This window comes from Carcharodon carcharias, chromosome 3 (genome assembly GCF_017639515.1).
Source record: "Carcharodon carcharias isolate sCarCar2 chromosome 3, sCarCar2.pri, whole genome shotgun sequence".
Lineage (NCBI taxonomy): Eukaryota > Metazoa > Chordata > Chondrichthyes > Lamniformes > Lamnidae > Carcharodon > Carcharodon carcharias.
This window is the reverse complement of record NC_054469.1, coordinates 38,793,893-38,816,895: the sequence shown is the minus strand read 5'-3', so window position 1 is coordinate 38,816,895 and position 23,003 is coordinate 38,793,893. Positions and strand designations below refer to the sequence as shown.

The following is a 23,003-nucleotide window of genomic DNA, read 5'->3' as shown; positions in this document are numbered from 1 at the left end:
CTGGCATCTGTGCTGATGCCTGGTTTAGAGAGTGGGTGTGGCACAGGTGCTTGGGAGCATGGTGATTCCCCAGTGTCAGGGGTGGCCCTTCAACGTCCAGAGAGCGAGTGCATGCTGGCGAACCTAAAAGGGAGAAGAAGGGCATGTCATTAGTTAAAGTCATTACACTGACAGTGTGCATGCCAGGCACCCTGGTGAGACAACAGAGATCTGGATCCTGGTGCCATCATCTTCCAATGATCAATGGGGAATCCAGGTTCAAGGCTCCCATCAATGAAGAGACTGCACTAGAATGGTTGCACAAGCCGAAATTCTCACCTCAGTGCACTGCATTCTTAACTTCATCTGACACCCCAGCCTCACCGTGGCCGGTTGTCCGAGGTGCATGGCGCCTCTCGAGCTCCAAGGCTTCCTGCTCATACTGGGAGTGGAAGAAGAGGCGTGGGGGTCCTCCGCCTGCCAATGACCTCTCAATATTGTTGTGGGATGTCTTCTCCTGAAAAGACAGAGGAGCATTGATTAGTCCACTCTCTACCTGCAGCGCCATTGCAGCCTGGCCAACCCCAGCTGAGGAACACCTTGCAGGGCACATCCAGGTCGTGGACCTCGAGCCGCAAGGCACTCAGTCAGAGCAGCCAGGGCTCAGCCCCTTGGCCAGCGCCGGTGTCATTGACAGCTGGCACTCAGACTCCAACACCGCTGAGCTGCACGGGGGGATAGCCAGCCCAAAACAATTCAACACACTGGCCCATGCCAACAAGATACTCACCCTTCCTGAGCTTAGCAGGTCATTGAAGCGCTTCCAGCACTGCACCCAGGTGCGCTGCACCACGTCGTGGCTGCTCACCTGGGCTGCCACCTCCTCCCATGCCCTCTTGGTGAGGTGTGGTGGCCTCCTTCTCCCATCTCTGGGGACAAGGGTGCCCCTTCTGGCAGCCACCAAGGCACTCGTCAGACAAACGGGGGCGGGGCCAAGTGCTCACCCAACCTGCTCTCCCGCCTGGCGTTTGCACTCAACTCCACCCTTGCAACGGGAGACAGATGTCTTTCCCTGGCAGCCTTTCTGGGACTGCCTGGGTCTTTTTTAAACAGGCTGCAGGGTTGCCATTGGACCCAGCGGCCAACAGGCCCCTGCCCCGACTTGGCCTTTCCCAGCCAGTGATGAGCTGTATTTCATACTGGGCAGACCTTAATTGGCCCACCAGCATGAAATCGGGCCCCGACCACAGGCGGCAGTCAGATTCGACAGCTGCCCCCGCCGAGCCCACCCAAAGAGGGCAAAATTCTGCCCGATATATTTGTGCATTAGACATAGAAAGAAATGGATAGCATTGCCCCATTAATCTTCACCGTTTCTTTTCAAATCCATTCTCTCTTTAACCTTGTAAAGAATAGCTTGTTAATTTTATTAACTGTTTCTCATGAATATTGTCACTGATAGTTAATTATCGCATGGCAAGTGTTATTGTGAACAATAACACCCAAGACCCCAGAAAAAAAAATTCAGCCCCTGCTCAAAACTCCTTTCCCTAGCTACCAACTCCATCCCTCTCCCTGCAACACTCTGATATTAAACCAGTTTGTTCGCAGCCTTGGTATTATATTCGACCCCAAGATCAGCTACTGACCACATATTCGCACCATCACTAAGATTGCCTATTTCTACCTCTGCGATATTGCCCAACTTCATCCTTGTCTCAACTCATCTACTGCTGAAACTGCCATTTGTGCTTTTGTTACCTTTTGACTTGACTTTTCCAACACACTCCTGGCTGGTCTCCCACATACTACCATCCATAAACTTGAGGCCATACAAAATTATACCCAAGCTAAGGCTTGCACTAAATCCCGTTCCCTTATGCCTGACCTACATTGGATCCCAGTCATGCAACATCTTGATTTTAAAATTCTCATCCCCTTGTTTTCAAATTGTTCCATGGCTCCACCGCTCCCTATCTCTGTAATCTCCTCCAGCCCCACATTCCTTTAAGATATCTATGATCATCTAATTCAGATCTCTTGAGCATGACCAATTTTAATCAATCCATCATTGGTGGTCATACCTTCAGTTGCCTAAGCCCTAAGTTCTGGAATTTCCTCCCTGCAGCACTCTCCCATCTATCTCACTTTCCTCCTTTAAGGCACGCAATAAAACCTGTCTCTTTGACCAAGCTTTTGGTCATCTCACCTAACATCTCCATATGTGGCTCAGTATCACATTTTGTTTTATAATGCCCCCCCGAGGTACCATGCCCCTAATTATAAAGCCCAGGATCCCATATGCTTTGTTAACCACTCTCAACCACCCCTGCCGCCTTCAAAGATTTGTACACATATATCCGTTTGCTCGTCACCCATTTTAGAATTGCACATTTTATTTTATATTTCCTTTTCCAATTCTATCTACCAAAATGAATCACTTCACACTTATAACATGATTTTTTTTTTTGAGGAGGTAACAAGGAGGGGGCCAATGAGGGTAGTGCATTTGATGTAGTCTATTTGGAATGCAGACGACACCACATTCATAGCTGGAACAAAGGAAGAGCTTGAGAATTCAGCAGTCAAAAGACATCGTGAGTCTTTGGGACTGAACATAAATGAGGCAAAGGCGGCTATGGCTTTAAATAGCAATGGAAATGTCAAGATTAGAAGCACCGAGGTAGATACAAATTCAAGTACAAAAACAGAATTACCTGGAAAAACTCAGCAGGTCTGGCAGCATCGGCGGAGAAAAAAAGAGTTGACGTTTTGAGTCCTCATGACCCTTCAGCAGACCCTGGATGTGACAGTAAAGTCTGAAGAAAGGGTGCGAGGAGGATAGCAGCTTTTGAAATGTGGATTTGGTGGAGGATGCTCAGAAGCAGCTAGATGGACAGAAAGACAAATGAGTGGATTAGATCAAAAGTAGAAGTTCGGGAATCAAAAGTGTTACTAAGTACAGTTAGAGGAAGATCCTGAGGGGTCTTGAAAGGGTCGATGTGAAGAGAGTGTTGATTCTTGTGGAAGAATCTTGTGGAAGAAGGGCCCACTGTTAATAATAAAGTGTCGCCCATTTAAGACAGAGATGAGGAGAATTTTTTTTCTCTAAGACAGTTGAGTCTTTGGAACTCTTCTTCAAAAGGCAGTGGTAGCAGAGACTTTGAATATTTTTAAGGCAGAGATAGATAGATTCTTGATAAGCAAAGGGATGAAAAGTTATGAGAGTAGGCAGGAATGTGGAGTTGAGGTTACAGTCAGATCAGCCATGATCTAATTTAATGGTGGAGCAGACTCGAAGGGCTGAGTGGCCTATTCCTGCCCCTAATTCGTATGTTTGATAGCCAAATATGGACACTGGGGATGAAAACCCAATAGCCTTGCCCTGGCAACAATTGAAGGACAAATTGAGGGTGAAGTGGATGAAGAAAAATTAGATGAATTGAGATGTGGACTGAGGAAGGCTTGAAGGAAGCCAGAAAAGGAGCAAGACAATGCCAACGGCGCACTAAGGCTATGGTGATAATGACAACAATGATGTGGATTCTCTTCCTCTCTCTCCATGTAGCATCCTTGTTGACTGAGGGTTGCTAAATATGGCGCAAGCCATAATATCACTATGGGACAAGACGAGGAGGTTACTTGCCACTTGGAGGATGCTCAGAATCAGCTAGATGGACAAAAACCTGGATGTTATCCAGGTCTTGCTGCATTTGGGCATGGACTGCTTCATTATCTGAGGAGTTGCGAATGGTGCTGAACATTATACAATCATCAGTGAACATCCCCATTTCTGATCTTATAATGGAAGGAAGATCATTAAAGAAGCAGCTGAAGATAGTTGGGCTGAGGACACTAACCTGAGGAACACCTGCAGTGAACCTGAGATGACTGACCTCCAACAATTACAACCATCTTCCTTATTGCTAGGTATGACACCAACCAGTGGAGAGTTTTCCCCCTTATCCCCATTGACTCCAGTTTTGCTAGGGCTGATTGATGCCACAGTCAGTCAAATGCAGCTTTGATGTCAAGGGCAGTCACTCTCATCTCACCTCTGGAGTTCAGCTCATTGAACCAAGGCTGTAATGAGATCAGGAGCTGGGTGGACTGATGGGGCTGTAATGCTTTTGGTGTCCAGGGTATACCTGGGTAATTTTCCACATTGCTGGGTAGATGCCAGTGTTGTAGCTGTACTGGAACAGCTTGGCTAGGGATGCGGCAAGTTCAGGAGCGCAGCAAGTTCTGGAACACAAGTCTTCAGCACTATTGCCGGAATATTGTCGGGACCCACATCCTTTGCAGTATCTAGTGCCTTTAGCCGTTTCTTGATATCACATGGAGTGAATCGAATTGACTGAAGTTTGGCATCTGTGATGCAGGGGACCTCCGGAGGCCAAGATGGTTCATCCACTTGACCTTTCTGGCTGAAGATTGTAGCAAATGCTTCAGCCTTATCTCTTGCACTGATGTGCTGGGCTCTCCCATCATTGAGGATGGGGATATTTGAGGACCCTCCTTCTCCAGTGAGTTGTTTAATTGTCTACCACCATTCACGGCTGGATGTGGCAGGACTGCAGAGCTTAGATCTGATCCATTTGTTGTGGAATCGCTAAGCTCTGTCTGTCACTTGTGTGGTGTCTGGGACATGATCTGTAAGATGTGATTCCATGAGTCTGACTATGTCAGGCTGTTGCTTGACTAGCCTGTGAGACAGCTCTCCCAATTTTGGCACAAGCCCCCTGAGGGCTTTGCAGGTCTGGGTTTACCATTGTCATTTCCAGTGACTCGGTCGATGTCAGGTGGTCTGTCCAGTTGTGTTCCCTGTTATTGACTTTTTAGCGGATTGATGCAACTGAGTGGCTTGCTAGGCCAGAGGGCATTTGAGAGTCAACCACATTGCTGTGGATCTGGAGTCACATGGAAGCCAGACCAGGCGAGGACAGCAGATTTCTTTCCTAATGGACATTAGTGAACCAGATGGGTTTTTATGACAATCATTTCTTGGTCATCATTAGACTTTTAATTCCAGATTTTTATTGAATTCAAATTCCACCACCTGCCGTGGTGGGATTCAAACCTGGATCCCCAGAGTATTACCCTGGGTCTCTGGATTAGCAGTCCAGTGAAAATACCACTATGCCACCAGTAGGAAAAAGTTTGGATCTTTTGTTGACTATGAAACAGGGAATATTTGCATTTTGCAATTGCAATCTTACTAAGTATTATACCAGTAAACTACATGGCTGGCCATAGTCATGTGACTACCATGGAGCAAGCACTGTAGGCTACCATTTCTAACCAATTCAGTCAAGACTCTCACTGTGACACACTGATGAAGACTAAAGGCAAAATACTGCAGATGCTGGAAATCTGAAATAAAAACCGAAAATGCTTGTAAAACTCAAAAGGTCTGGCAACATCTGTGGAGAGAGAAAGAGTTCATGTTTCGAATCCATATGACTCTTCTTCAGAGCTAAAGAGGACAGTCAACACTTGAAGACTTCTGTCCTTATACATAAAAGTTATTTTGTTCGGAACTGAGAATGCTGAGGGGAGACATAATTGGTGTATAAAATTGAGGGGATAGGAAGGCCCTATTCCATTTGGTTGAGGGGCCCATAAGCCTGGTACATAGATTTAGAGTAAGACGTAGGAAGATTTAAAGGTCACGCCTATCGCCCTCTGGTGGCTGGGAGCCTCTGGGCCATTTTGTCTCATTGTATTGTACTATCGTTTTGGTGACTGCATTTGAGTTCGATGATTTTACCTCAACGATATTGGTATTCTGATCCTGCATATGTGCCAATCTGAAAGTAAACAGCCTACTGGGAGAGTAATTTTTCCTCTTTATAGTCGTTAATCGCTGGAGTTCTCTACTCTAGGGAGCAGTGAAGGCTGCAGCGTTGCATTCAAGGGTGGAGTGGCCAGATTATTGAACTGTAGGGATATGGGGAACAGGCGGAAAAAATGGAACTCAGACCAAGATCAGATCAGCCATGTTCTTATGGGGTGGCAGCACAGGCTCAAGGAGGTCATACAAGCCAATTCTGCTCGTTGTCCAGAAACTGTCTTTTCTATTTCCAAATGTTCCTGCTTTTTGCTTCTTAATTGTTGTTCGGAAACGTAACTATCTAAATGCATTGCCATTGGGCTGAACGTTAGCTATAGGAACACACCAAGCAAAGTGCTAAACGTCCGCACTCTTGGGCCGCTTCAAATAATTGCAAGCGGAAAATGGAACTGGTGGAAATGAGAGCAGGCGTAAAGATCACGTTTCCGCAGTGGGTGGGACACAGTAAAACGGGGAACGTCAGTACGTAGGCGAAGGGTGGCATAAAGGCATGCGATAAAGAGGAACAGGGTGTAAGAGCTGTTTGCGCTGCCCCACGGAAGGTAGTCGAAGGAAAGGATCGGCGAAGGATGTGGTTTCGGGCCGTGAGCTGAATTGGATAGAGGCTGAGAACACGCCCCTTATTGATTTGATACGAAGCTGTCTTCAGATTCGATTCGAACGCGGACATCCGCCGGGGAACATTCCAGCGCGCGTGCCAGTGCCTCAGTGCGCAAGTCCGCCAGCTGGTGGGGAGGGGAAAACCGACGCAAACCCGACGCAAACCCCCCCCGTCTCGCGCCTGTGCACCGCCCGGGAGACTCTCGAACCACCTCCCGCTGATTGGCCGGCCCATCGAAAGATTGCTGAAGGCGACAAGCCGGTTGGTTGAGGTCGGTTGGGACGATGCTGCGGGCGGCGCTGGCGCATGCGCGGCAAAGTGGGAGCCTGTGGTCCAGGCGATCAGCGGTGGTACCAGCTTGTGAGAGCGGCCATCTGTTATCGCACTTGTTTTCCGGGTAAGTGTCATGATATCTTTCCATGTTGACCACTTCGACAGTAACACATAATCATCAGACTCAAGTTTATTTTAAGCCTCTGATTTCCCCCTTGCTTCACTTCTAGTAAAGGAGTAAATTATGGGGTTTTACTTGTTTTTGTGGGCTGGATTGGCAAAACTTGCATGGACTGTAATTTGAATGAATGCCTGGTATGTAGTTTCATACAAAATATTTACAATACAGGTACAGACCAATCTGCCCAACTCGATCAGATAGGCATCTACTCATCCTTCGTCTAACCTCATCAGCAACCCCTTTCATTATTCCTCATTTTGCTTTCTCCTTATCTGTGTTATTTATCTCAAATGCATGAAATATTTAAATATTCTTGTGGTAGTGAGTGCTATCTTCTCCCCACTCTCTCTAAGGAAGATTCTCCTGGCTTCCCTATTGGATTTATTGGTGACTATCTTCTGCTTTAACTTCCTTGAATTCTAGAGTTATGACTTTCAACCCAGCTGCATTGGCCTCCACTTGCCATTATTTGCTGCTTGTGATTGTGCAGTTAGAATCTTTTGAAGTCTGATTAGATTGGAAATATGTTTCTTCCCAGTAGAAAAATGAGGTCTGTGATTTATACTGCCAGGAAAAGGGAGCTAGCTCATGAGCATCAGTCTCCTGGAATCTAATATAAATGTGTACCAGTGGGCTGCAGTTTCTGGCAGAGTATGCAGCTCTTTTAGGCCAGCCAGAAGTTGTTCCCTTACCAGGAGGATAACTGTGACTTTAAGTAGCCATTTAGCGTTTTATAAACTTTCTCTCTCTCTCTCTGAGTGGTTTGTGCAGTCTCTAGTGTTGTCATGAAGTGAATTTGCTACAGAAGAAACTAAACTTAACATTAGATGAATTGAGATAATCAAAAATTAATATATACAATGAAACTTCTTAATTTCTTCAGTAAAATTTTGAAACAATTGTTTTATATATGCATGTTGAAATTGTTAGAGTCATGTAACACTTGAAGTACACTTCTTCATAGCTTTATTTATTCCTGTATTTATTATCAGGTGTATTGGAAGTAGGAATATAGCAACAATGCCAGAAATCAACATGGACAATCTGGATGAAAAGCAGGTCCAGCTATTGGCTGAAATGTGCATCCTGATTGATGAAAATGATAAAAGAATTGGGGCAGACACTAAGAAAAATTGCCACCTTAACCAGAACATCAATAAAGGTAAATGAAGTATTTCCAGTTCCATTTTGCATTTCAGGTGTCAGGTTTCAGTTTTAACATAAATTTTAATAAGGTTACTAAGTGATGGTTAATCTCTCCATGTCTTGCCATTTCCTGGACCTCCAGGGAAGGGCAACGACTAGTGCAGCCTGGAAGCTATTTTGCTCATGAAATGCCTGCCCACCCAGGCCCTCTCTATCATGAAGATTGTGTTGTGTATCTTGCTCTTATAACCATAACTGTTAAGTCAATATTTTAATAGTAGGCTATTTTTCCGTAAGAGAAAATGGATCTCTTATTGAGTTCTCTGGAGAATGGGAGACTAGATGGAAACCGTGTGGAGGAAAAACACTGACATAGACTTGCTGGTCTTGATGGTCATTTTTTTATCATTCCATTCTGTATTTTGGTAACATTTTGGCTTTTTAAGTCTTTAGCACTCTTGCAAAATAACAAGTTGTTTGTTTATGAAATATATTCACAATGAGTGCTTATTCTTTCTAAGAGTGGATGTGGATGAAGAACAAAGTATTGTGTCCCACCCCAGGAAGGTGGTTGTGAGATGATGAGAATAAAGCCCTGGCATCTATCACCACTCCTTTAGTGAATTAAGACCATAAGATGTAGGAGCAGAAGTAGGCCATTCGGGCCCATCAAGTCTCCACCATTCAATGAGGTCATGGTTGATCTTATAATCCTTAACTCCACTTTCCTGCCTTTTCCCCATAATCTTTGATTCCCTTAATGATTAAAAATCTGTCTATCTCAGCCTTGAATATACGTAATGACCCAGCCTCTACAGCCTTCTGTGGTAAAGAATTACCCTCTGAGAGAAGAAATTCCTCCTCATCTGTCTTAAATGGGCGATCCCTTACTCTGTGATTATGCCCTCTGGTCCTAAACTCTCCCACAAGGGGAAACAACCTCTCAGCATCAACTCTGTCAAGCCCCCTAAGAATCTTATATGTTTCAATAAGGTCACCTCTCATTCTTCTAAACTCCAATGAGTACAGGCTCAATCTACTCAACCTATCATTATAAGAAAATCCCTCCATACCCAGAATCAACTTAATGAACCTTCTCTGGACTGCCTACAATGCCATTATGTCTTTCCTTTAGATAAGGGGACCAAAACTGTTCACAGTATTCTAGGTGTGGTCCAACTAGTGCCCTGTATAGTTTTAGCAAGACTTCCCTATTTTTATGCCCCATTCCCTTTGAAATAAAGGCCAACATTCCATTTGCCTTGCCTATTACCTGCTGAACTAGTATGCTAGTTTTTTTGTGATTCATGCATGAGGACCCCCAAATCCCTCTGCAGCATCTTCCTGCAGTCTTTCTCTATTTAAATAATATCCAGCTGCTCTATTCTTCCTGCCAAAGTGCATAATCTCATTTTCCCACATTATATTCCATCTGCCAAATTTTTGCCCAGTCAATTAACCTGTCTATATCGCTCTGTAGATTCTTTTTGTCACCCTCGCCACTTGTTTTCCCACCTATTTTTTATGTCATCGCAAGCTTGGTGATAGTACATTCATTTCCCTCATCCAAGTCATTAATATATAGAATTGTGTCCCCAGCACTGATCCCTGTGGCACTCCACTAGTAACAGATTGTCATCCTGAAAATGATCCCCTTATCCCAACTCCTTGTCTTCTATTAGTTAGCCAATTCTCTATCCATGCTAATATACTACTCCCAACACCATGGGCTCTTATCTTTTAAGTAGCCTTGTGTGGTACCTTAACGCCTTTTGGAAATCCAAATATATTACACCTACTGGTTCCCCTTTATTTATCCTACTAGTTACTTCTTCAAAAAATTCTAATAAATTTGTCAGGCATGATCTCTCCTTCATGAAGCCATGCTGACTCTGCTTGATTATATTATGCGTTTCTAAATGCTCTATTACATCCTTTTATAATAAGCTCTAACAGTTTCCCAATGACGGATGTTAAGCTAACTGGCCTATAGTTATCTGTTTTGTCTCCCTCTCATTTTGAATAAGGGTGTTACACTGGCCATTTTCTAATCCTCTGGGGCATTTCAGAATCTAAGGATTCTTGGAAGGTTACTACCAGTGCATCCACTATCTCTGTAGCTACTTCCTTTAATATCCCAGGATGCAACCCATCAGGTCCAGGGGACTTATCGGCCTTTAGTACTAGTTTCCCTAGTACTTTTCTGTCTAGTGATAGTTATTGTATTTAATTCCTCCTTCCCCCCCACCCCCCCCCCTCACTTTTGTCCCTTGATTATTTAGTACTTTTGAAATGCCATTAGTGTCTTCTACTGTGAAGACTGTGCAAAGCATTTATTCAACTATTCTACCATTTACTGGTTACCCCATTCTTATTTCCCCAGCCTCATTCTCTGAGGGGCCCATGTTCACATTGGCCTCTCTCTTCCTATTTATATATTTAAAGAAGCTCTTACTGTCTGTTTTTATATTACTTGCTAGCTTACCCTCAAAGTTTCTTTTCTTTTTTGTCATTTGCTTTAGAAAAAAACTTTCTCAATCCTCTGGCTTACCACTAACCTTTGCCACGTTGTATGTTTTTTCTTTCAATTTGATACAATCCTTAACTTCTTTGGTTAATCATGTTTGGTTTATCCCCTTCCTAGAATCCTCCTTCCTCACTGGGATATATCTTTGTTGTGAGTCATGAACTATTTTCTTAAATGTCTGCCATTATTCATCAACCGTCTTTTCTGCTAAACTCCTTTCCCAGTCCACTCCAGCCAACTCTGCCCTCATTCCGTTGTAATTACTCTTTTTTAAATTCAGCACAGTTGTTTCCGACCCAAGTTTCTCATTCGCAAACTGAATATTAAATTCAACCGTATGGTCACTGTTTCCTAGTGGATCTTTTACTCTGAAATCATTTATTAAGCCTGCCTCATTACACATTAACTGATCCAAATAGCCTGATCCCTGGTTGAATCCACAACATGTTGTTCTAGGAAACTCTTGAATACACTCTGAAATCTTGCTCATGGTTACCTCTGCCAATTTGATTTTTCCCAATCTACATGAAGATTAAAGTCACCCATGATTAATGTACTGCCTTTTTACATGTCCTCATAATTTCCTGCTTTATTCTGACATACAGCATAGCCACTGTTAAGGGGCCTATAGACTACTCCCACCAGTGTCGTCTTCCTCCTGTTAATTCTTGCCTCCACCCATAGGGATTCCACATCTTCTGATCTAAGATCATTTCTTGTTATCATACTTATTCCATCTCTTACTAACAAGGCTACCCCACCATCCATACCATCCTGCCTGCCCTCTTGAAAAGTCACATACGCCAGCCTTGATCTCCTTGTAACCATGTCTCCGTAATGGCTATAAGATCATACCCACTAATCTCTATTTGTGCCGTTAATTCATTAATTTTGTTCCAAATACTTTGTGCATTTAAGTAAAGAGGCATTTTGCCTTTTTATCATTCCCCACCACCACCACCCCCACCGGACCCTATTTGCTGCTGTTTTTTTTTGTTTGGACACGCTGTCCCTTCCTGTCACACTCTGGGTCTCATTGCCTAAATAGCTGCCCTGCAATGCTGCCAATCCTTTTGCTTTGTAAGCCTACGTATCCCCTCTCCAGAACCACCGCCGTGCCCCCCCCTCCCCCACACACCTATCTATTTAGTTTAAAGCCTTCTCTACAGCCCTAGATATTCGATTCGCCAGGACACTAGCCCCAGCACAATTCAGGTGAAGCCCGTCCCACCAGAGCAGCTCTCTTCTACCCTAGTACTGGTGCCAGTGCCCCATGAACTGAAACCCATTCCTCCCACACCAATCTTTTGAGTCACACATTTAACTCCTTGACTTTATTTACCTTTTGCCAATTTTCCCATGGCTCAGGTAGTAATCCCGAGATTGCTACCTTGGAGGTTCTGCTTTTTAATCTGGCTCCTAACTGTTCAAATTCTTTCAACAGAACCTCCCTTCTAGTCCTCCTCAATGTCATTGGTACCAATGTGGATGTTGACAACTGGATGCCTCCCCACTGACTCCCGAGTTCCCCTTCAGCCTGAGGAGATGTCCTTAACCCTGGTACCAGGCAACCAACACAGCCTTCAGGACTCATGCTCACGGCTGTAGAGAACAGTATCTACCCCCTCTAATTATACTGTACCCTACCACTACCATGTTCCTATTTCCTCCCCTCACTTGAATGGTAATGGTGTCGTGGTCAGTTCGCTCATCCTCCCTGCAGTCCCTGCTCTCGTCCACACAACCTGTTAACTCTGGACATTCTATTGGACAATTGCAGGAGCTGAGGCTCCTCGAACACTGCCCCCTGGGTCCACATACCTGCCTCACCTGCAGTCACACCCTCCTGTCCCTGATCACAAACCAAAGAATTACCTAATCTGAGGGGTGTGATCACCTTCTGGACCAAAGTGCCCAAGTAACTCTTTCTGCCTCCCTGATGCGACGCAATGCCTGCAGCTCGGACTCCAGCTCCTTAACTCGGATCCGAAGTTCCTCAAGGTGCAAACACTTACGACAGATGTGTTCACTCTGGATCACCTTGGTGTCCAGCAGATCCCATATGCTGCACCTTACTCAAGATCAGAAAAGGATTGGAACGTGCTTAAAAACAAAAAAACTGCGGATGCTGGAAATCCAAAACAAAAACAGAATTACCTGGAAAAACTCAGCAGGTCTGGCAGCATCGGCGGAGAAGTAAAGAGTTGACGTTTCGAGTCCTCATGACCCTTCGACAGAACTTGAGTTCGAGTCCAAGAAAGAGTTGAAATATAAGCTGGTTTAAGCTTGTTTGTCCCTACAACCACACCACCCCCTCCACTTCTCTCTCTCTCTCTCTCTTCCGCCCCCCCCACACCTTAAACCAGCTTATATTTCAACTCTTTCTTGGACTCGAACTCAAGTTCTGTCGAAGGGTCATGAGGACTCGAAACGTCAACTCTTTTCTTCTCCGCCGATGCTGCCAGACCTGCTGAGTTTTTCCAGGTAATTCTGTTTTTGGAACGTGCTTATGTCTGTAAGATAGGTTTCCAGCGGCCCCTCTCTCACCACACACACGGTTTTGGGATCCATCTCCATCTTTCCCCTCTAACTTTTGTTGATGACTGGGTGAAAAGAGCTTCATAACCCTTCTGAGCATCGGATCTTGATTCCTTAAAGTTAACAAGTGAACAAACGAGCTCATTCAGGAAGAAGTTGATTGGCTGGTGCCAAGAAGTCTGACGACCTGGCAACAATGAGGGGGAGGGGAGACAATCATGACTTCAATGGTGCGGGTGTTAGATGTGTGGGTGTTTGAAACTTGACAGGAACAAGAGAAGAAAATTTACAATTGCACAGACCATCGTAATTATAAAAAAGGATTATTGTGGGTCAAAATTATTTTGTCTTTAAGATCCCAGCTCATTAGCAGAAGAATAGTTTATAATAGGATATAAGTCTGCAAATTTAGCTCCAAGTATTAAATCTTGTACACCCACTTTTTCCCAAATATTTAAAGATAGACAGTTAACTGTTGGGATTAATTATTTACACTCCTATTTTCTTTAAAGCTACTCCCTTGTAATATTAAATGATTGTAACTGCAGTTGCTGGAAAAGTCAATACAAGTTTTGGTGATGCTTTCGGCTGTGCTGGAACTAGTTACTAAAGTGAAAAGGTTAAGGATAACACATCTTTGGTTTTCCAGGCTTACTGCACAGAGCTTTCAGTGTCTTCATCTTCAATAATGAGGGGAAACTTCTGCTGCAACAGAGATCTGATGCAAAGATCACGTTCCCAGGTATAAAGTATTTAATTTTGCTGTGTTTACCAAGACAAAATTATTGTCTTTAAGATCCCTGCTCATTGGCAAAGAAAATCCCTGACCCTTGTTTATTTTACTTTCGATCACAAGGATTTCTAGGGCTTTGGTTTATTTTAATCCAAATGTCAGCCATGACTCAGTTGGTCGCACTCTTGCTCTCCCCCGCATCACCCCTTCCCCACCCCCTCGATTCAGAAGGCTCTGGTTTCAAGTCCCACTCTAGGACATGAGCGAAAAAAAATGAAGACTGACATTCTGGTGCAGTACTGATGAAGTGCTGTACTGCCCAGAGATACCGTCTTTCGCTTGAGTTTTTAAACCAACATCCCATCTGCCCTCTCAGGTGGATGTAAAAGATCCTAAGGCAGAATTTTGAAGGAGAACTGGAGAGTTATCCCTAGTGTCCTGATCAATATTTATCCATCAATCAACATCACAAAATCAGATTATCTAGTCATTATGTTTGTTGTGGGAGCTTGCTGTGTGCAAATTAGCTGTCCCTTCCTGCATTAAACAGTGACTACACTTCAAAAGTTTTTATCTTGGCTTTAAAACACTTTGGCAAGTTGAGGTCACGAAAGGCACCATAATGATGTTAGTCTTTATGTTTAAGTGTACAGGAATAGGCCTTTCAGCCCTGCAAACCTGTTCTATGCTTGGATGTGATTGAATGAAGGAAGTGGGGAAATATGAAGCATGGGAAGTTAGGAATGGGAGTAAGCTATTCAACTAGATCATAGCCTATTTGTACCTCAACTTCCCATCGTCCCTGTGGATTCTGCAGTGGAGCAATGCTGCAGCCTTCACCCAGTATACTGGCAAATGGTGTGTTCTGTCAGCAAACAAAGACACTAAAAATACTGGGTGAGAGTGGAACACGAGGGGAACTTGCAAAGCATTTCAGGGGTAAAAGGTAATTGAAAAAAGAACAAGGATGAGATGAAATGACTTTTTACGCAGCAAATTGATCTGGAAAGCACCACCTGAAAAGGCAGTGGAAGCCAAATCAGTAATAACTTTCAAAAGTGAATTGGATAAATAATTAAAAGGGAAAATTTTGTAGACCTATGGTGAATGGGACTCAGCATAGGCATGATAGCCTCTTCCTGTGCTGCACCGTTCTGACTGTCCCCCTCTCTCTATTTTCTGGAGATTGTCCAAGTATCATGTCTGGATGATGAAATATAGAGAAATCAGCCTGGACTCTGACTGGCAATAGGGTTAAGGATGATTGATTCTCTCTTTCAATTCTGTGCAGTAAATCTGGAAGACAGAATAAATCATTCTCCACTTTCCATCCTTCCCTAACATGCCTGCTGGATCCGGATGTGTACCAGTGTGAACACTACCATCTTTTGTTGATGTAACTGTATCACAGTGCTGATAAACTAGCCCTCCCTCAGCAGTACACTATCTCTGCCTGGATTGAATGAGGCTTGATGAGGGGTGAATGCTACCACTGACCAAGGCTGATGTAAATTTTATTTATAACTTTTTTTTTGGTTTTGTGCAATCATTCATTTCTTTTTCCAGATATAAATACCAGTACAAAGGATTTAATGTAATGTTTTATGTGAAGATTGTTGAGTGTGTCCCTCCCTTTTTTTTTACCGGTAAATAGTGCACGATGCCACTACTGGAAGCGTCTGCGTTTCTCTGCAGACCATTAACCCATTCTGTTCCGCCACAGTGGGTGAAAGCTGCAAGTCTCTTCCCCCCTCCCTTCCACTTGACAGGCAAATGGGGTCAGTGGGATAGGGGATGTGGTTTGTACTAAATTGGAGTAATTGAAGGTTGAGGGGGTGGCTGTCAGCCAGTCAACATGGAAGTAGGAACTTGTGTTTATTTCAATCTTGGGATAACAATATATTCAAATGTATTATTATTTTAAAAGGATGTGTTTTTTAGGTTGTTTTACAAACACTTGCTGTAGTCACCCTCTCAACACTGCAACAGAAACAGAGGAGAAAGATGCTATTGGTGTCAGACAAGCTGCCCAGCGCAGGTTAAAAGAGGAGTTTGGAATACCTGTTCAACAGGTGAGAAATCTTCGATATTGAGTAAGCATCAGAACTAAAATAATAAGATAAAAACAAAAAAACTGCGGATGCTGGAAATCCAAAACAAAAACAGAAATACCTGGAAAAACTCAACAGGTCTGGCAGCATTGGCGGAGAAGAACAAAGTTGAAGGGTCATGAGGACTCGAAATGTCAACTTTGTTCTTCTCCGCCGATGCTGCCAGACCTGCTGAGTTTTTCCAGGTATTTTTGTTTCTGTTAAGCATCAGAACTAATTGGGTCAAGTCTCAAACGTTAAAGACTATGGTCATGGCCACGTAAAAGATACTTCCTCAAAGTGGTCCATGAGCTAAGAATTTGTATGTAGCTCCCTTTTTAATTTCCAAGTGATTCAATTTAAAATTAACCAGCAGTAAAGCTTTTGTCTTAGACAAAATAAAGGTTTGTTTATTACAAAATTACCATCATCTACTTAAGTAAAAACAATTTATTAATTGAATACATGCAAAGATTAAATGCAACGAAGGTTAAAAAATACTCTTAAAGATGAAATTCAGCACAGTCCTTTTAAGATATTGTTGCAGGCCTGTAGCTTGCAGTTGAAGTGTTGGTTGTCTGGAGTGAAGCGTTTTGTTCAGCAGCTGTGATGGCTTTTGTAGTGCATTAGTCAGTATTTGTCTCTTCAGGTGGACTCAGCAGGTTTTGGGGGAGAGAAGTTTCTTCCTCACCAGTTCTGTGGTTACAGCACAGGAAGATTGTTTAGATTCTTCTCAGCAGAGCCAGAGTTTATTTCTGGATACATTTCTCTTTGTTCTCCCTTGGACATGTACCCTCTCATATTGTCTCTTGAGTTTTTCCTGCGAGTTCTGCACAAAATGGCTTTCACAGTCAAAACAAAATGGCTGTGAAGTTAATTTGGATGAATCATTGTTCCTCCAGACAAAGATGTTAATTCATTGAAGTCCCTTTTTTGCCTCCTGTTTTCTCAGAAGCCAAGGGGTTTTCACACATTTTAGAAGATTCGGTGGCCATGCCTGAAGGAATCTTTGCATTTTAATTACTCAACCAGCTCTGTAGATAAAAGTATGATGAGGTTTGAACAAACACAAAGGTGCCAGGATGTCCGTCCATACTTCCATTTTGGAAAGGGCTTTAATTTCCATTTAAACCTTTTAAAAGTTGTTCTTAAAAATCTATAACTGCAATTAAACATTTGTGACACTGTAATAATGATGCTGCCAGACCTGCTGAGTTTTTCCAGGTAATTCTGTTTTTGTTTCTAATAAGCAAGACTGCTAACCCTATAGTCCCTATGCAGCTTGTAACTTTTTCTTGTATAAAATGGATTCTGCTATTGGAAACTAAATACAACTGATTTGTAAATGCTTACTGTTAAATATAGCAGTGTTTCTGAAACTAATTGGTGTTTCAGTGTAAGTTACCTGACTGATTTAATAGCTTTAAATACTTGACACACATAGCAGTTAGATCTGTACTGCTTGTCGTGTAAACTACACAGAATTGACTCCTGTCAGTTGATAGGACTGTCATCTCACCTGCCCCTTCACTCACTGAAATCAGTGGGTAACCGTGAAATGACCTGTCATCAAAGCATCTTGGGACGATTTTCTATATTAAAAGCACTGAGTGTAATTTTTTAATTTGATCTGGTTTTAGCATTATAACCTTGCTCTGTGTGACACCAACTGTTGGTAAAAGACGCACCACAATCACAAGCTAATCACAATCACATCACATAAGTCTACAGGAAACCGAATGTAATAAGCTCTATGTATGATGTATACATTCTGCAGTTAAGTTCACCAGTCATACTATGATAAGGATGCCTTCAAAAACTGCTTATTCTTTGAAATGGCGTTTGTGTCCGTGTGCCTTTATAAAAGGGAAGACTTTCTTCAGATCTTTTAAATTATCAATAGGCTATACAGGCTAGACATGGAGGTAATGTTTCCACTTATGGGAGAAGCCTAAACTAGGAGCCATAAAGAAGAATTGTTCAGATATCCAACAGGAAAATGGGGTGAAATTTCCTTACGCAGAAGTTAGAATGTGGTTCAGATGAAGTTTGGATGCTTTCAAAGGACAAGCACGTAAAAAGGGAATAAACAGATATACTGCCTTGAAGTATACCAGGGATTCTCAGCTGTGAGTCTGTGGCCCTCCCTAAAATGTCCGAAGTTTCAAGGGGTTTTCCAAATCGGCATTCTTGAAGCATGAAATTTTTCAATTTCATTATGCAATTAAAAACCCAGGTGTACAGTTCATTAAATTGTGCACTTTTACACTGCTGCTTATGTTGGAGAGGAGCCACCACAACCTCTCTCCACCCCTCGATCTTTAATGACAATTGGCAGCAGTTTCTTCTCATGGCATGCAATGGCTGCACTTCTGCCTGCTGGTAAGCTGTGCAATAGGTCGGTGGAGTCGTTCATTTCATGGGGTAACAAGCTGAAAATTAACCAGTGTCAGTGACTGTTAGTTTGACTGAGGGTTCATCTTGTGTTCTTTATACAGCTTAGTGCTACTTATCTGTAGCAGGTGTTTACAGAGCTGGGGAAGGCACCAGTGGCTGATCAAACTGCCTGACACCACTGTGGGCTTGTGGTGTGGACAGGCATGAAAATGAACCTTAAGTATATATTGGGCAATGGGAAGTGAGCCTGGAGCTTGCAGCATATATGGTGAGCCAAATAATTTTCTGTTTTGGGAAATTGCTGCTGATTATTACCTGACAGGATCCTTTCAGCAAGTTTCACACTTAAGCAGAATGTTTCATTCTGTAATTTTTATACAGTAAAAATTGCAAGGGATCTATGGAATTTTTATAACACTGGATTGGGTCCTCCAAAAGCAATATTGTTGAGACCTAAAGGTAGATGACGAGTGAAGAAACTCATGCAGGGTATAAATACCAGCATAGTTTCATTTGGCACAAGAGACAGGGATTTATGAATCAAAGATGAGGTGGGTAGAAACAACACTATATGAAATCATTACGAGACGGGAAAATTCAGCAGGTCTGACAACTGTTTCTCTCTCCACAGATGCTAGCGTTTCGAGCTCTGAAGTAGTCATATGGACTTGAAACATTAACTCTGTTTCTCTCTCCATAGATGCTGTCAGACCTGCTGAGTTTTTCCAGCATTTTGTGTTTTTATTTCAGATTTCCAGTATCGGCAGTGTTTTGCTTTATCATCACAGTATGGTCCAGATGTATACCACTCTATGATGGACAGTTTTTTTCCTTCACCGCCCTCATATGCTAACTATGTGTACTGACGTCAGAATTGTTTTTTTTTTTCCTTCATTTTCTTGCAGAGGAGGGCAATTGGGGATGGGCAATCAATACTGGCCTAGCCATCAATGTGCATACCCTGTGGAAAAAAATAAAGAATAGAATTTGCACTTTTTCATGCTTAGTTAAGGACTCCATATTCGGCAGTTCCTTTTTCTAATTGTAATCATTCACGTTACTAGGAGTAAAGTATATTGAATTGTCAGTCAAATTTATCCGCTTGATGCTCTTGTTTCTGTATATGGTAATGACTAGCTTTGAGGTGGTTTTGCAGACATTTTGCATAGTAACTCATTTGATGCGAGTTCATAAAGCTTTCCTGAATTTACCTAAATGAACAGGCTGTGCTGCTGTAGAGTGTAACTTCACTTTGCTTCAGGAGGAATATTGCACAAAATATACGTTTCCGGCTTTGAATTAACTTTGAAAGCACAAAGCCTGGGAATAAGGATCAATGAGTCCGCAGACTTAGTTTAGATATACCCTCTTAACATGGTTTAGGATTATGGAAGAATTTAATACCTTTTCCCATATTTAACTTTTTTTGATGCCAGGTTCCTCTGGAAGAGATGAACTACGTGACTCGCATTCACTACAAGGCTCAGTCTGATGGGATCTGGGGAGAACATGAAATTGATTACATAATTTTCATACAGAAGGATGTAACTTTGAAACCTGACCCCAATGAGATACAAAGTCACTGCTATGTGACTAAAGACGAACTCAAGAACCTGTTGGAAAAGGCAGAGAACAACGAAGTGAAAATCACACCATGGTTCAAACTTATTGCTGAGAAGTTTCTATTCACGTGGTGGGACAGTCTACATAACCTGAAGCAGTTCATAAATCATGAGAAAATTCACCGAATGTAGAATGCTTTTGATTGAGTGGAGCAACTGTCTTTAAAAGAACTAACCTTGCATAAGTTAAAACTTTTACTATAATCTATTTGCAAAGTAATGTCAAGAAAATGGATGTTCGAATTAAAAATTTCCAGTAAGCAGCCCAACTGAAGATGGGGAAATGCTTCTCAAAATGGGCTTGTTTTATTATTTGTACAATGTTACATGTGAAATAGTGATTACTGATTTTATTTTTCTCTCAAACTTCTGTTTAAAAACCATCTGAATGTAAATAACATTAAACTAGTGCCATTTAGGCAAACATTATTTTGAAGTTTACTAACACTGCTGTTCCTCCCCTCAATGACAACATTGTCCACTGGGTGATTTCATGGGCCATGGTTGGAGACTGGAGGCTGATATATTTAAGCCTTTGTAATTCTGTACAGTCAACTTAGAACTGACCTTTTTTTTCCTAACTACTTCCAGACCAATATTTATTTTTCAACCAGTAGAAATAGACAAATCTTATGCTAAGGTTGTATTTTGATGTCCAATTTTTTTCGCTAGGTATTATCCCTACATGAAGTTCACTGTTTAAATATATACATTTATCAATTAACTGTAATGGAACATCAAGAATCACCATTTGAATTATTTTCTCACTTGTCACTTGAGAAAAACACTTTCATACTGTTTAAAAAAAACTATGAAACTGTACTTAATAATAGAATGGAAACAGTTATCAAACCTGAGTGCAACGAAGTCCATGCACTAATGAATTACCGCCGTGCATATCAAAGCAACCACAGAAATGGGGCAAAAAATATTTTTTTGGTTCAAACACCTAATGCCAGAAGTAAACATTGCCAGGTGAGGCATGGTATAGTCAACTACCAAGTAAAGTTCAATACAACTTCCTTTACTTGCACCAGTAAATACTTCCACTTGCCACCATTATTGTGCTTGTTAAAGAATACAAAATTAAGGACAGCTTTTACTGCACATCCAGTTCACCCAGAGTGGGCTGAGACCAATGCATTTCATGCAGGACCCTTGCAGCCAGCTGAGTTGGTTTTCATCCTTTGCCTCTAATCCATATCATTTTTTGGAGGATATGGAGTTGTGCCAAGTTACTTCCTTTAATGAGCTAACTATAATATATTTAATTCCTGCAGAATTGAGCATATTTGTGCAAATCCATTGTATATTTTTGTTACACTGGCGTAACAAATTTGATTGAATTTTTTGGGGAGTTGACCAGGTGTGTAGATGAGGGTAGTGCAGTTGATGTAGTTTATATGGATTTCAGCAAAGTCTTTGACAAGGTCCCACATGGGAGACTTATAAAGAAGGCAAATGCACATGGGATACAGGGTTATTTGATAAGGTGGATTCGAAATTGGCTTAGTTGTAGGAGACAGAGGGTGTTGACAGAAGGCAGCTTTAGTGGCTGGAGTAGTGTGTGCAGTTCTCGTCGCCACATTATAGGAAGGATGTGATTGTGCTGGAGGGGGTGCAGAGATTCACCAGGATGTTGCCTGGGCTGAATCATTTAAGTTATGAAGAGAGGTTGGATAGACTTGGGTTGTTTTCATTAAAGCAGAGAAGACTGAGGGGCGACCTGATTGAGGTGTACAAGATTATGAGTGGCATGGACAGGGAGCAGCTGTTCCCCTTAGTTGAAGGGTCAATCACAAGGGGGCATAAGTTCAAGATGAGGGGCAGGAGGTTTAGAGAGATGTGAGGAAAAACTTTAACCAGAGGGTGATGACGGTCTGGAATGCACTGCCTGGAAGGGTGGTGGAGGCAGGTTGCCTCACATCCTTTAAAAAGTACCTGGATAAGTACTTGGCGCGTCATAATATTCAAGGCTATGGGCCAAGTGCTGGTAAATGGGATTAGGTAGGTAGGTCAGGTATTTTTCATGTGTCAGTGCAGACTGGATGGGCCAAAGGGCCTCTTCTGCAGTGTGATTGTGTACTTGTCTCGAAATGCAGATTTGTTGGCATGGTTGCTGGCTGAGAGTAATTTAGGTTTATGTTGAAGCGATTTGTTTTCAGTGTCAGTCATGTGTTTCTGTCATAAGACTGAAGTGCTGTTCACAAGTATTCCTGTTGATTGAAATTATTGACTGTGGATAGATTTGTATTGCTGGACTGCTTTAAAATCCTGGAAGCTAATTAGGGGGGGGGGGGGTGGAAAGGGTAGAGAAGGGAGGAAAAAATGCTAAACAAGAAACCTTAAGATGACTTCGTATTTCTCTATTTCTAGCTAAAGGCCACATTTCAGTTGTCATCACTGTGCTAAATCTCAAACACCATTTTGTTGAGGAGGCCTGCACTAGCCAGTCATTGGCCTAGATTACTACCCTGAAAGACAGAGCTGCCTTCTTGAACCGCTGCAGTCCTGTGGTGCAGGTACACCCACAGTGCTGTTAGGGAGGGATTCAACAGCTGAGGGAGGCTGTTACATAGTAATCAGCAGGTTTCCTTGCCCATGTTTGACCTGATGCCATGAGGTCCAGGAGTCGATGTTGATGATTCCCATGGCAACTCCCTCCTGCCTGGTTGGTGCTGCTGCTGCCTCTGCTGGGTCTGTCCCAGGGATGGTGATGTCTGGAACATGATCTGTAAGATATGACTGTGAGGATGCCTCTGTCTGGCTGTTGCTTGACTGATCTGTGAGGCAGCTCTCCCAATTTTGGCACTAGACCCCAGGGTCGACAGGGCTGAGATTGCTGTTGTCATTTCCTGTGCCTAGGTCGATGCTGGGTGGTCCATCCAGTTTCATTCCTTTTTTGTGACTTTGTAGTGGTTTGATACAGCTGAGTGGCTTGCTAGACCATTTCCATGGGCAATTAAGAATCAACAACAATGCCGTGGGTCTGGAGTCACATATGGCCAGACCAGGTAAGGACAACAGGTTTCCTTCCTAAAGGACATTAGATGATTTTACAA

General features: G+C 42.7%; 1 protein-coding gene and 1 long non-coding RNA gene across 2 annotated transcripts; one reads left to right on the top strand and one right to left on the bottom strand.

The window, feature by feature from the left end:
• Window positions 1-6,307: 6,307 nt before the first annotated feature.
• On the top strand, window positions 6,308-20,370 carry idi1 (isopentenyl-diphosphate delta isomerase 1). Its single transcript, XM_041183313.1, has 5 exons — window positions 6,308-6,831; window positions 7,881-8,050; window positions 13,749-13,841; window positions 15,774-15,904; window positions 19,756-20,370. The coding sequence occupies exons 1-5, from the start codon at window positions 6,719-6,721 to the stop codon at window positions 20,071-20,073; spliced, it is 825 nt and encodes a 274-aa protein (XP_041039247.1). The 5' UTR covers window positions 6,308-6,718; the 3' UTR covers window positions 20,074-20,370.
• Window positions 16,358-19,817, bottom strand: LOC121275723. The gene is made up of 2 exons (XR_005942556.1): window positions 19,724-19,817; window positions 16,358-16,956 (listed from the first exon to the last, which is right to left on the bottom strand). It is a non-coding gene; the product is annotated as an uncharacterized LOC121275723 (long non-coding RNA).
• Window positions 20,371-23,003: the final 2,633 nt, after the last annotated feature.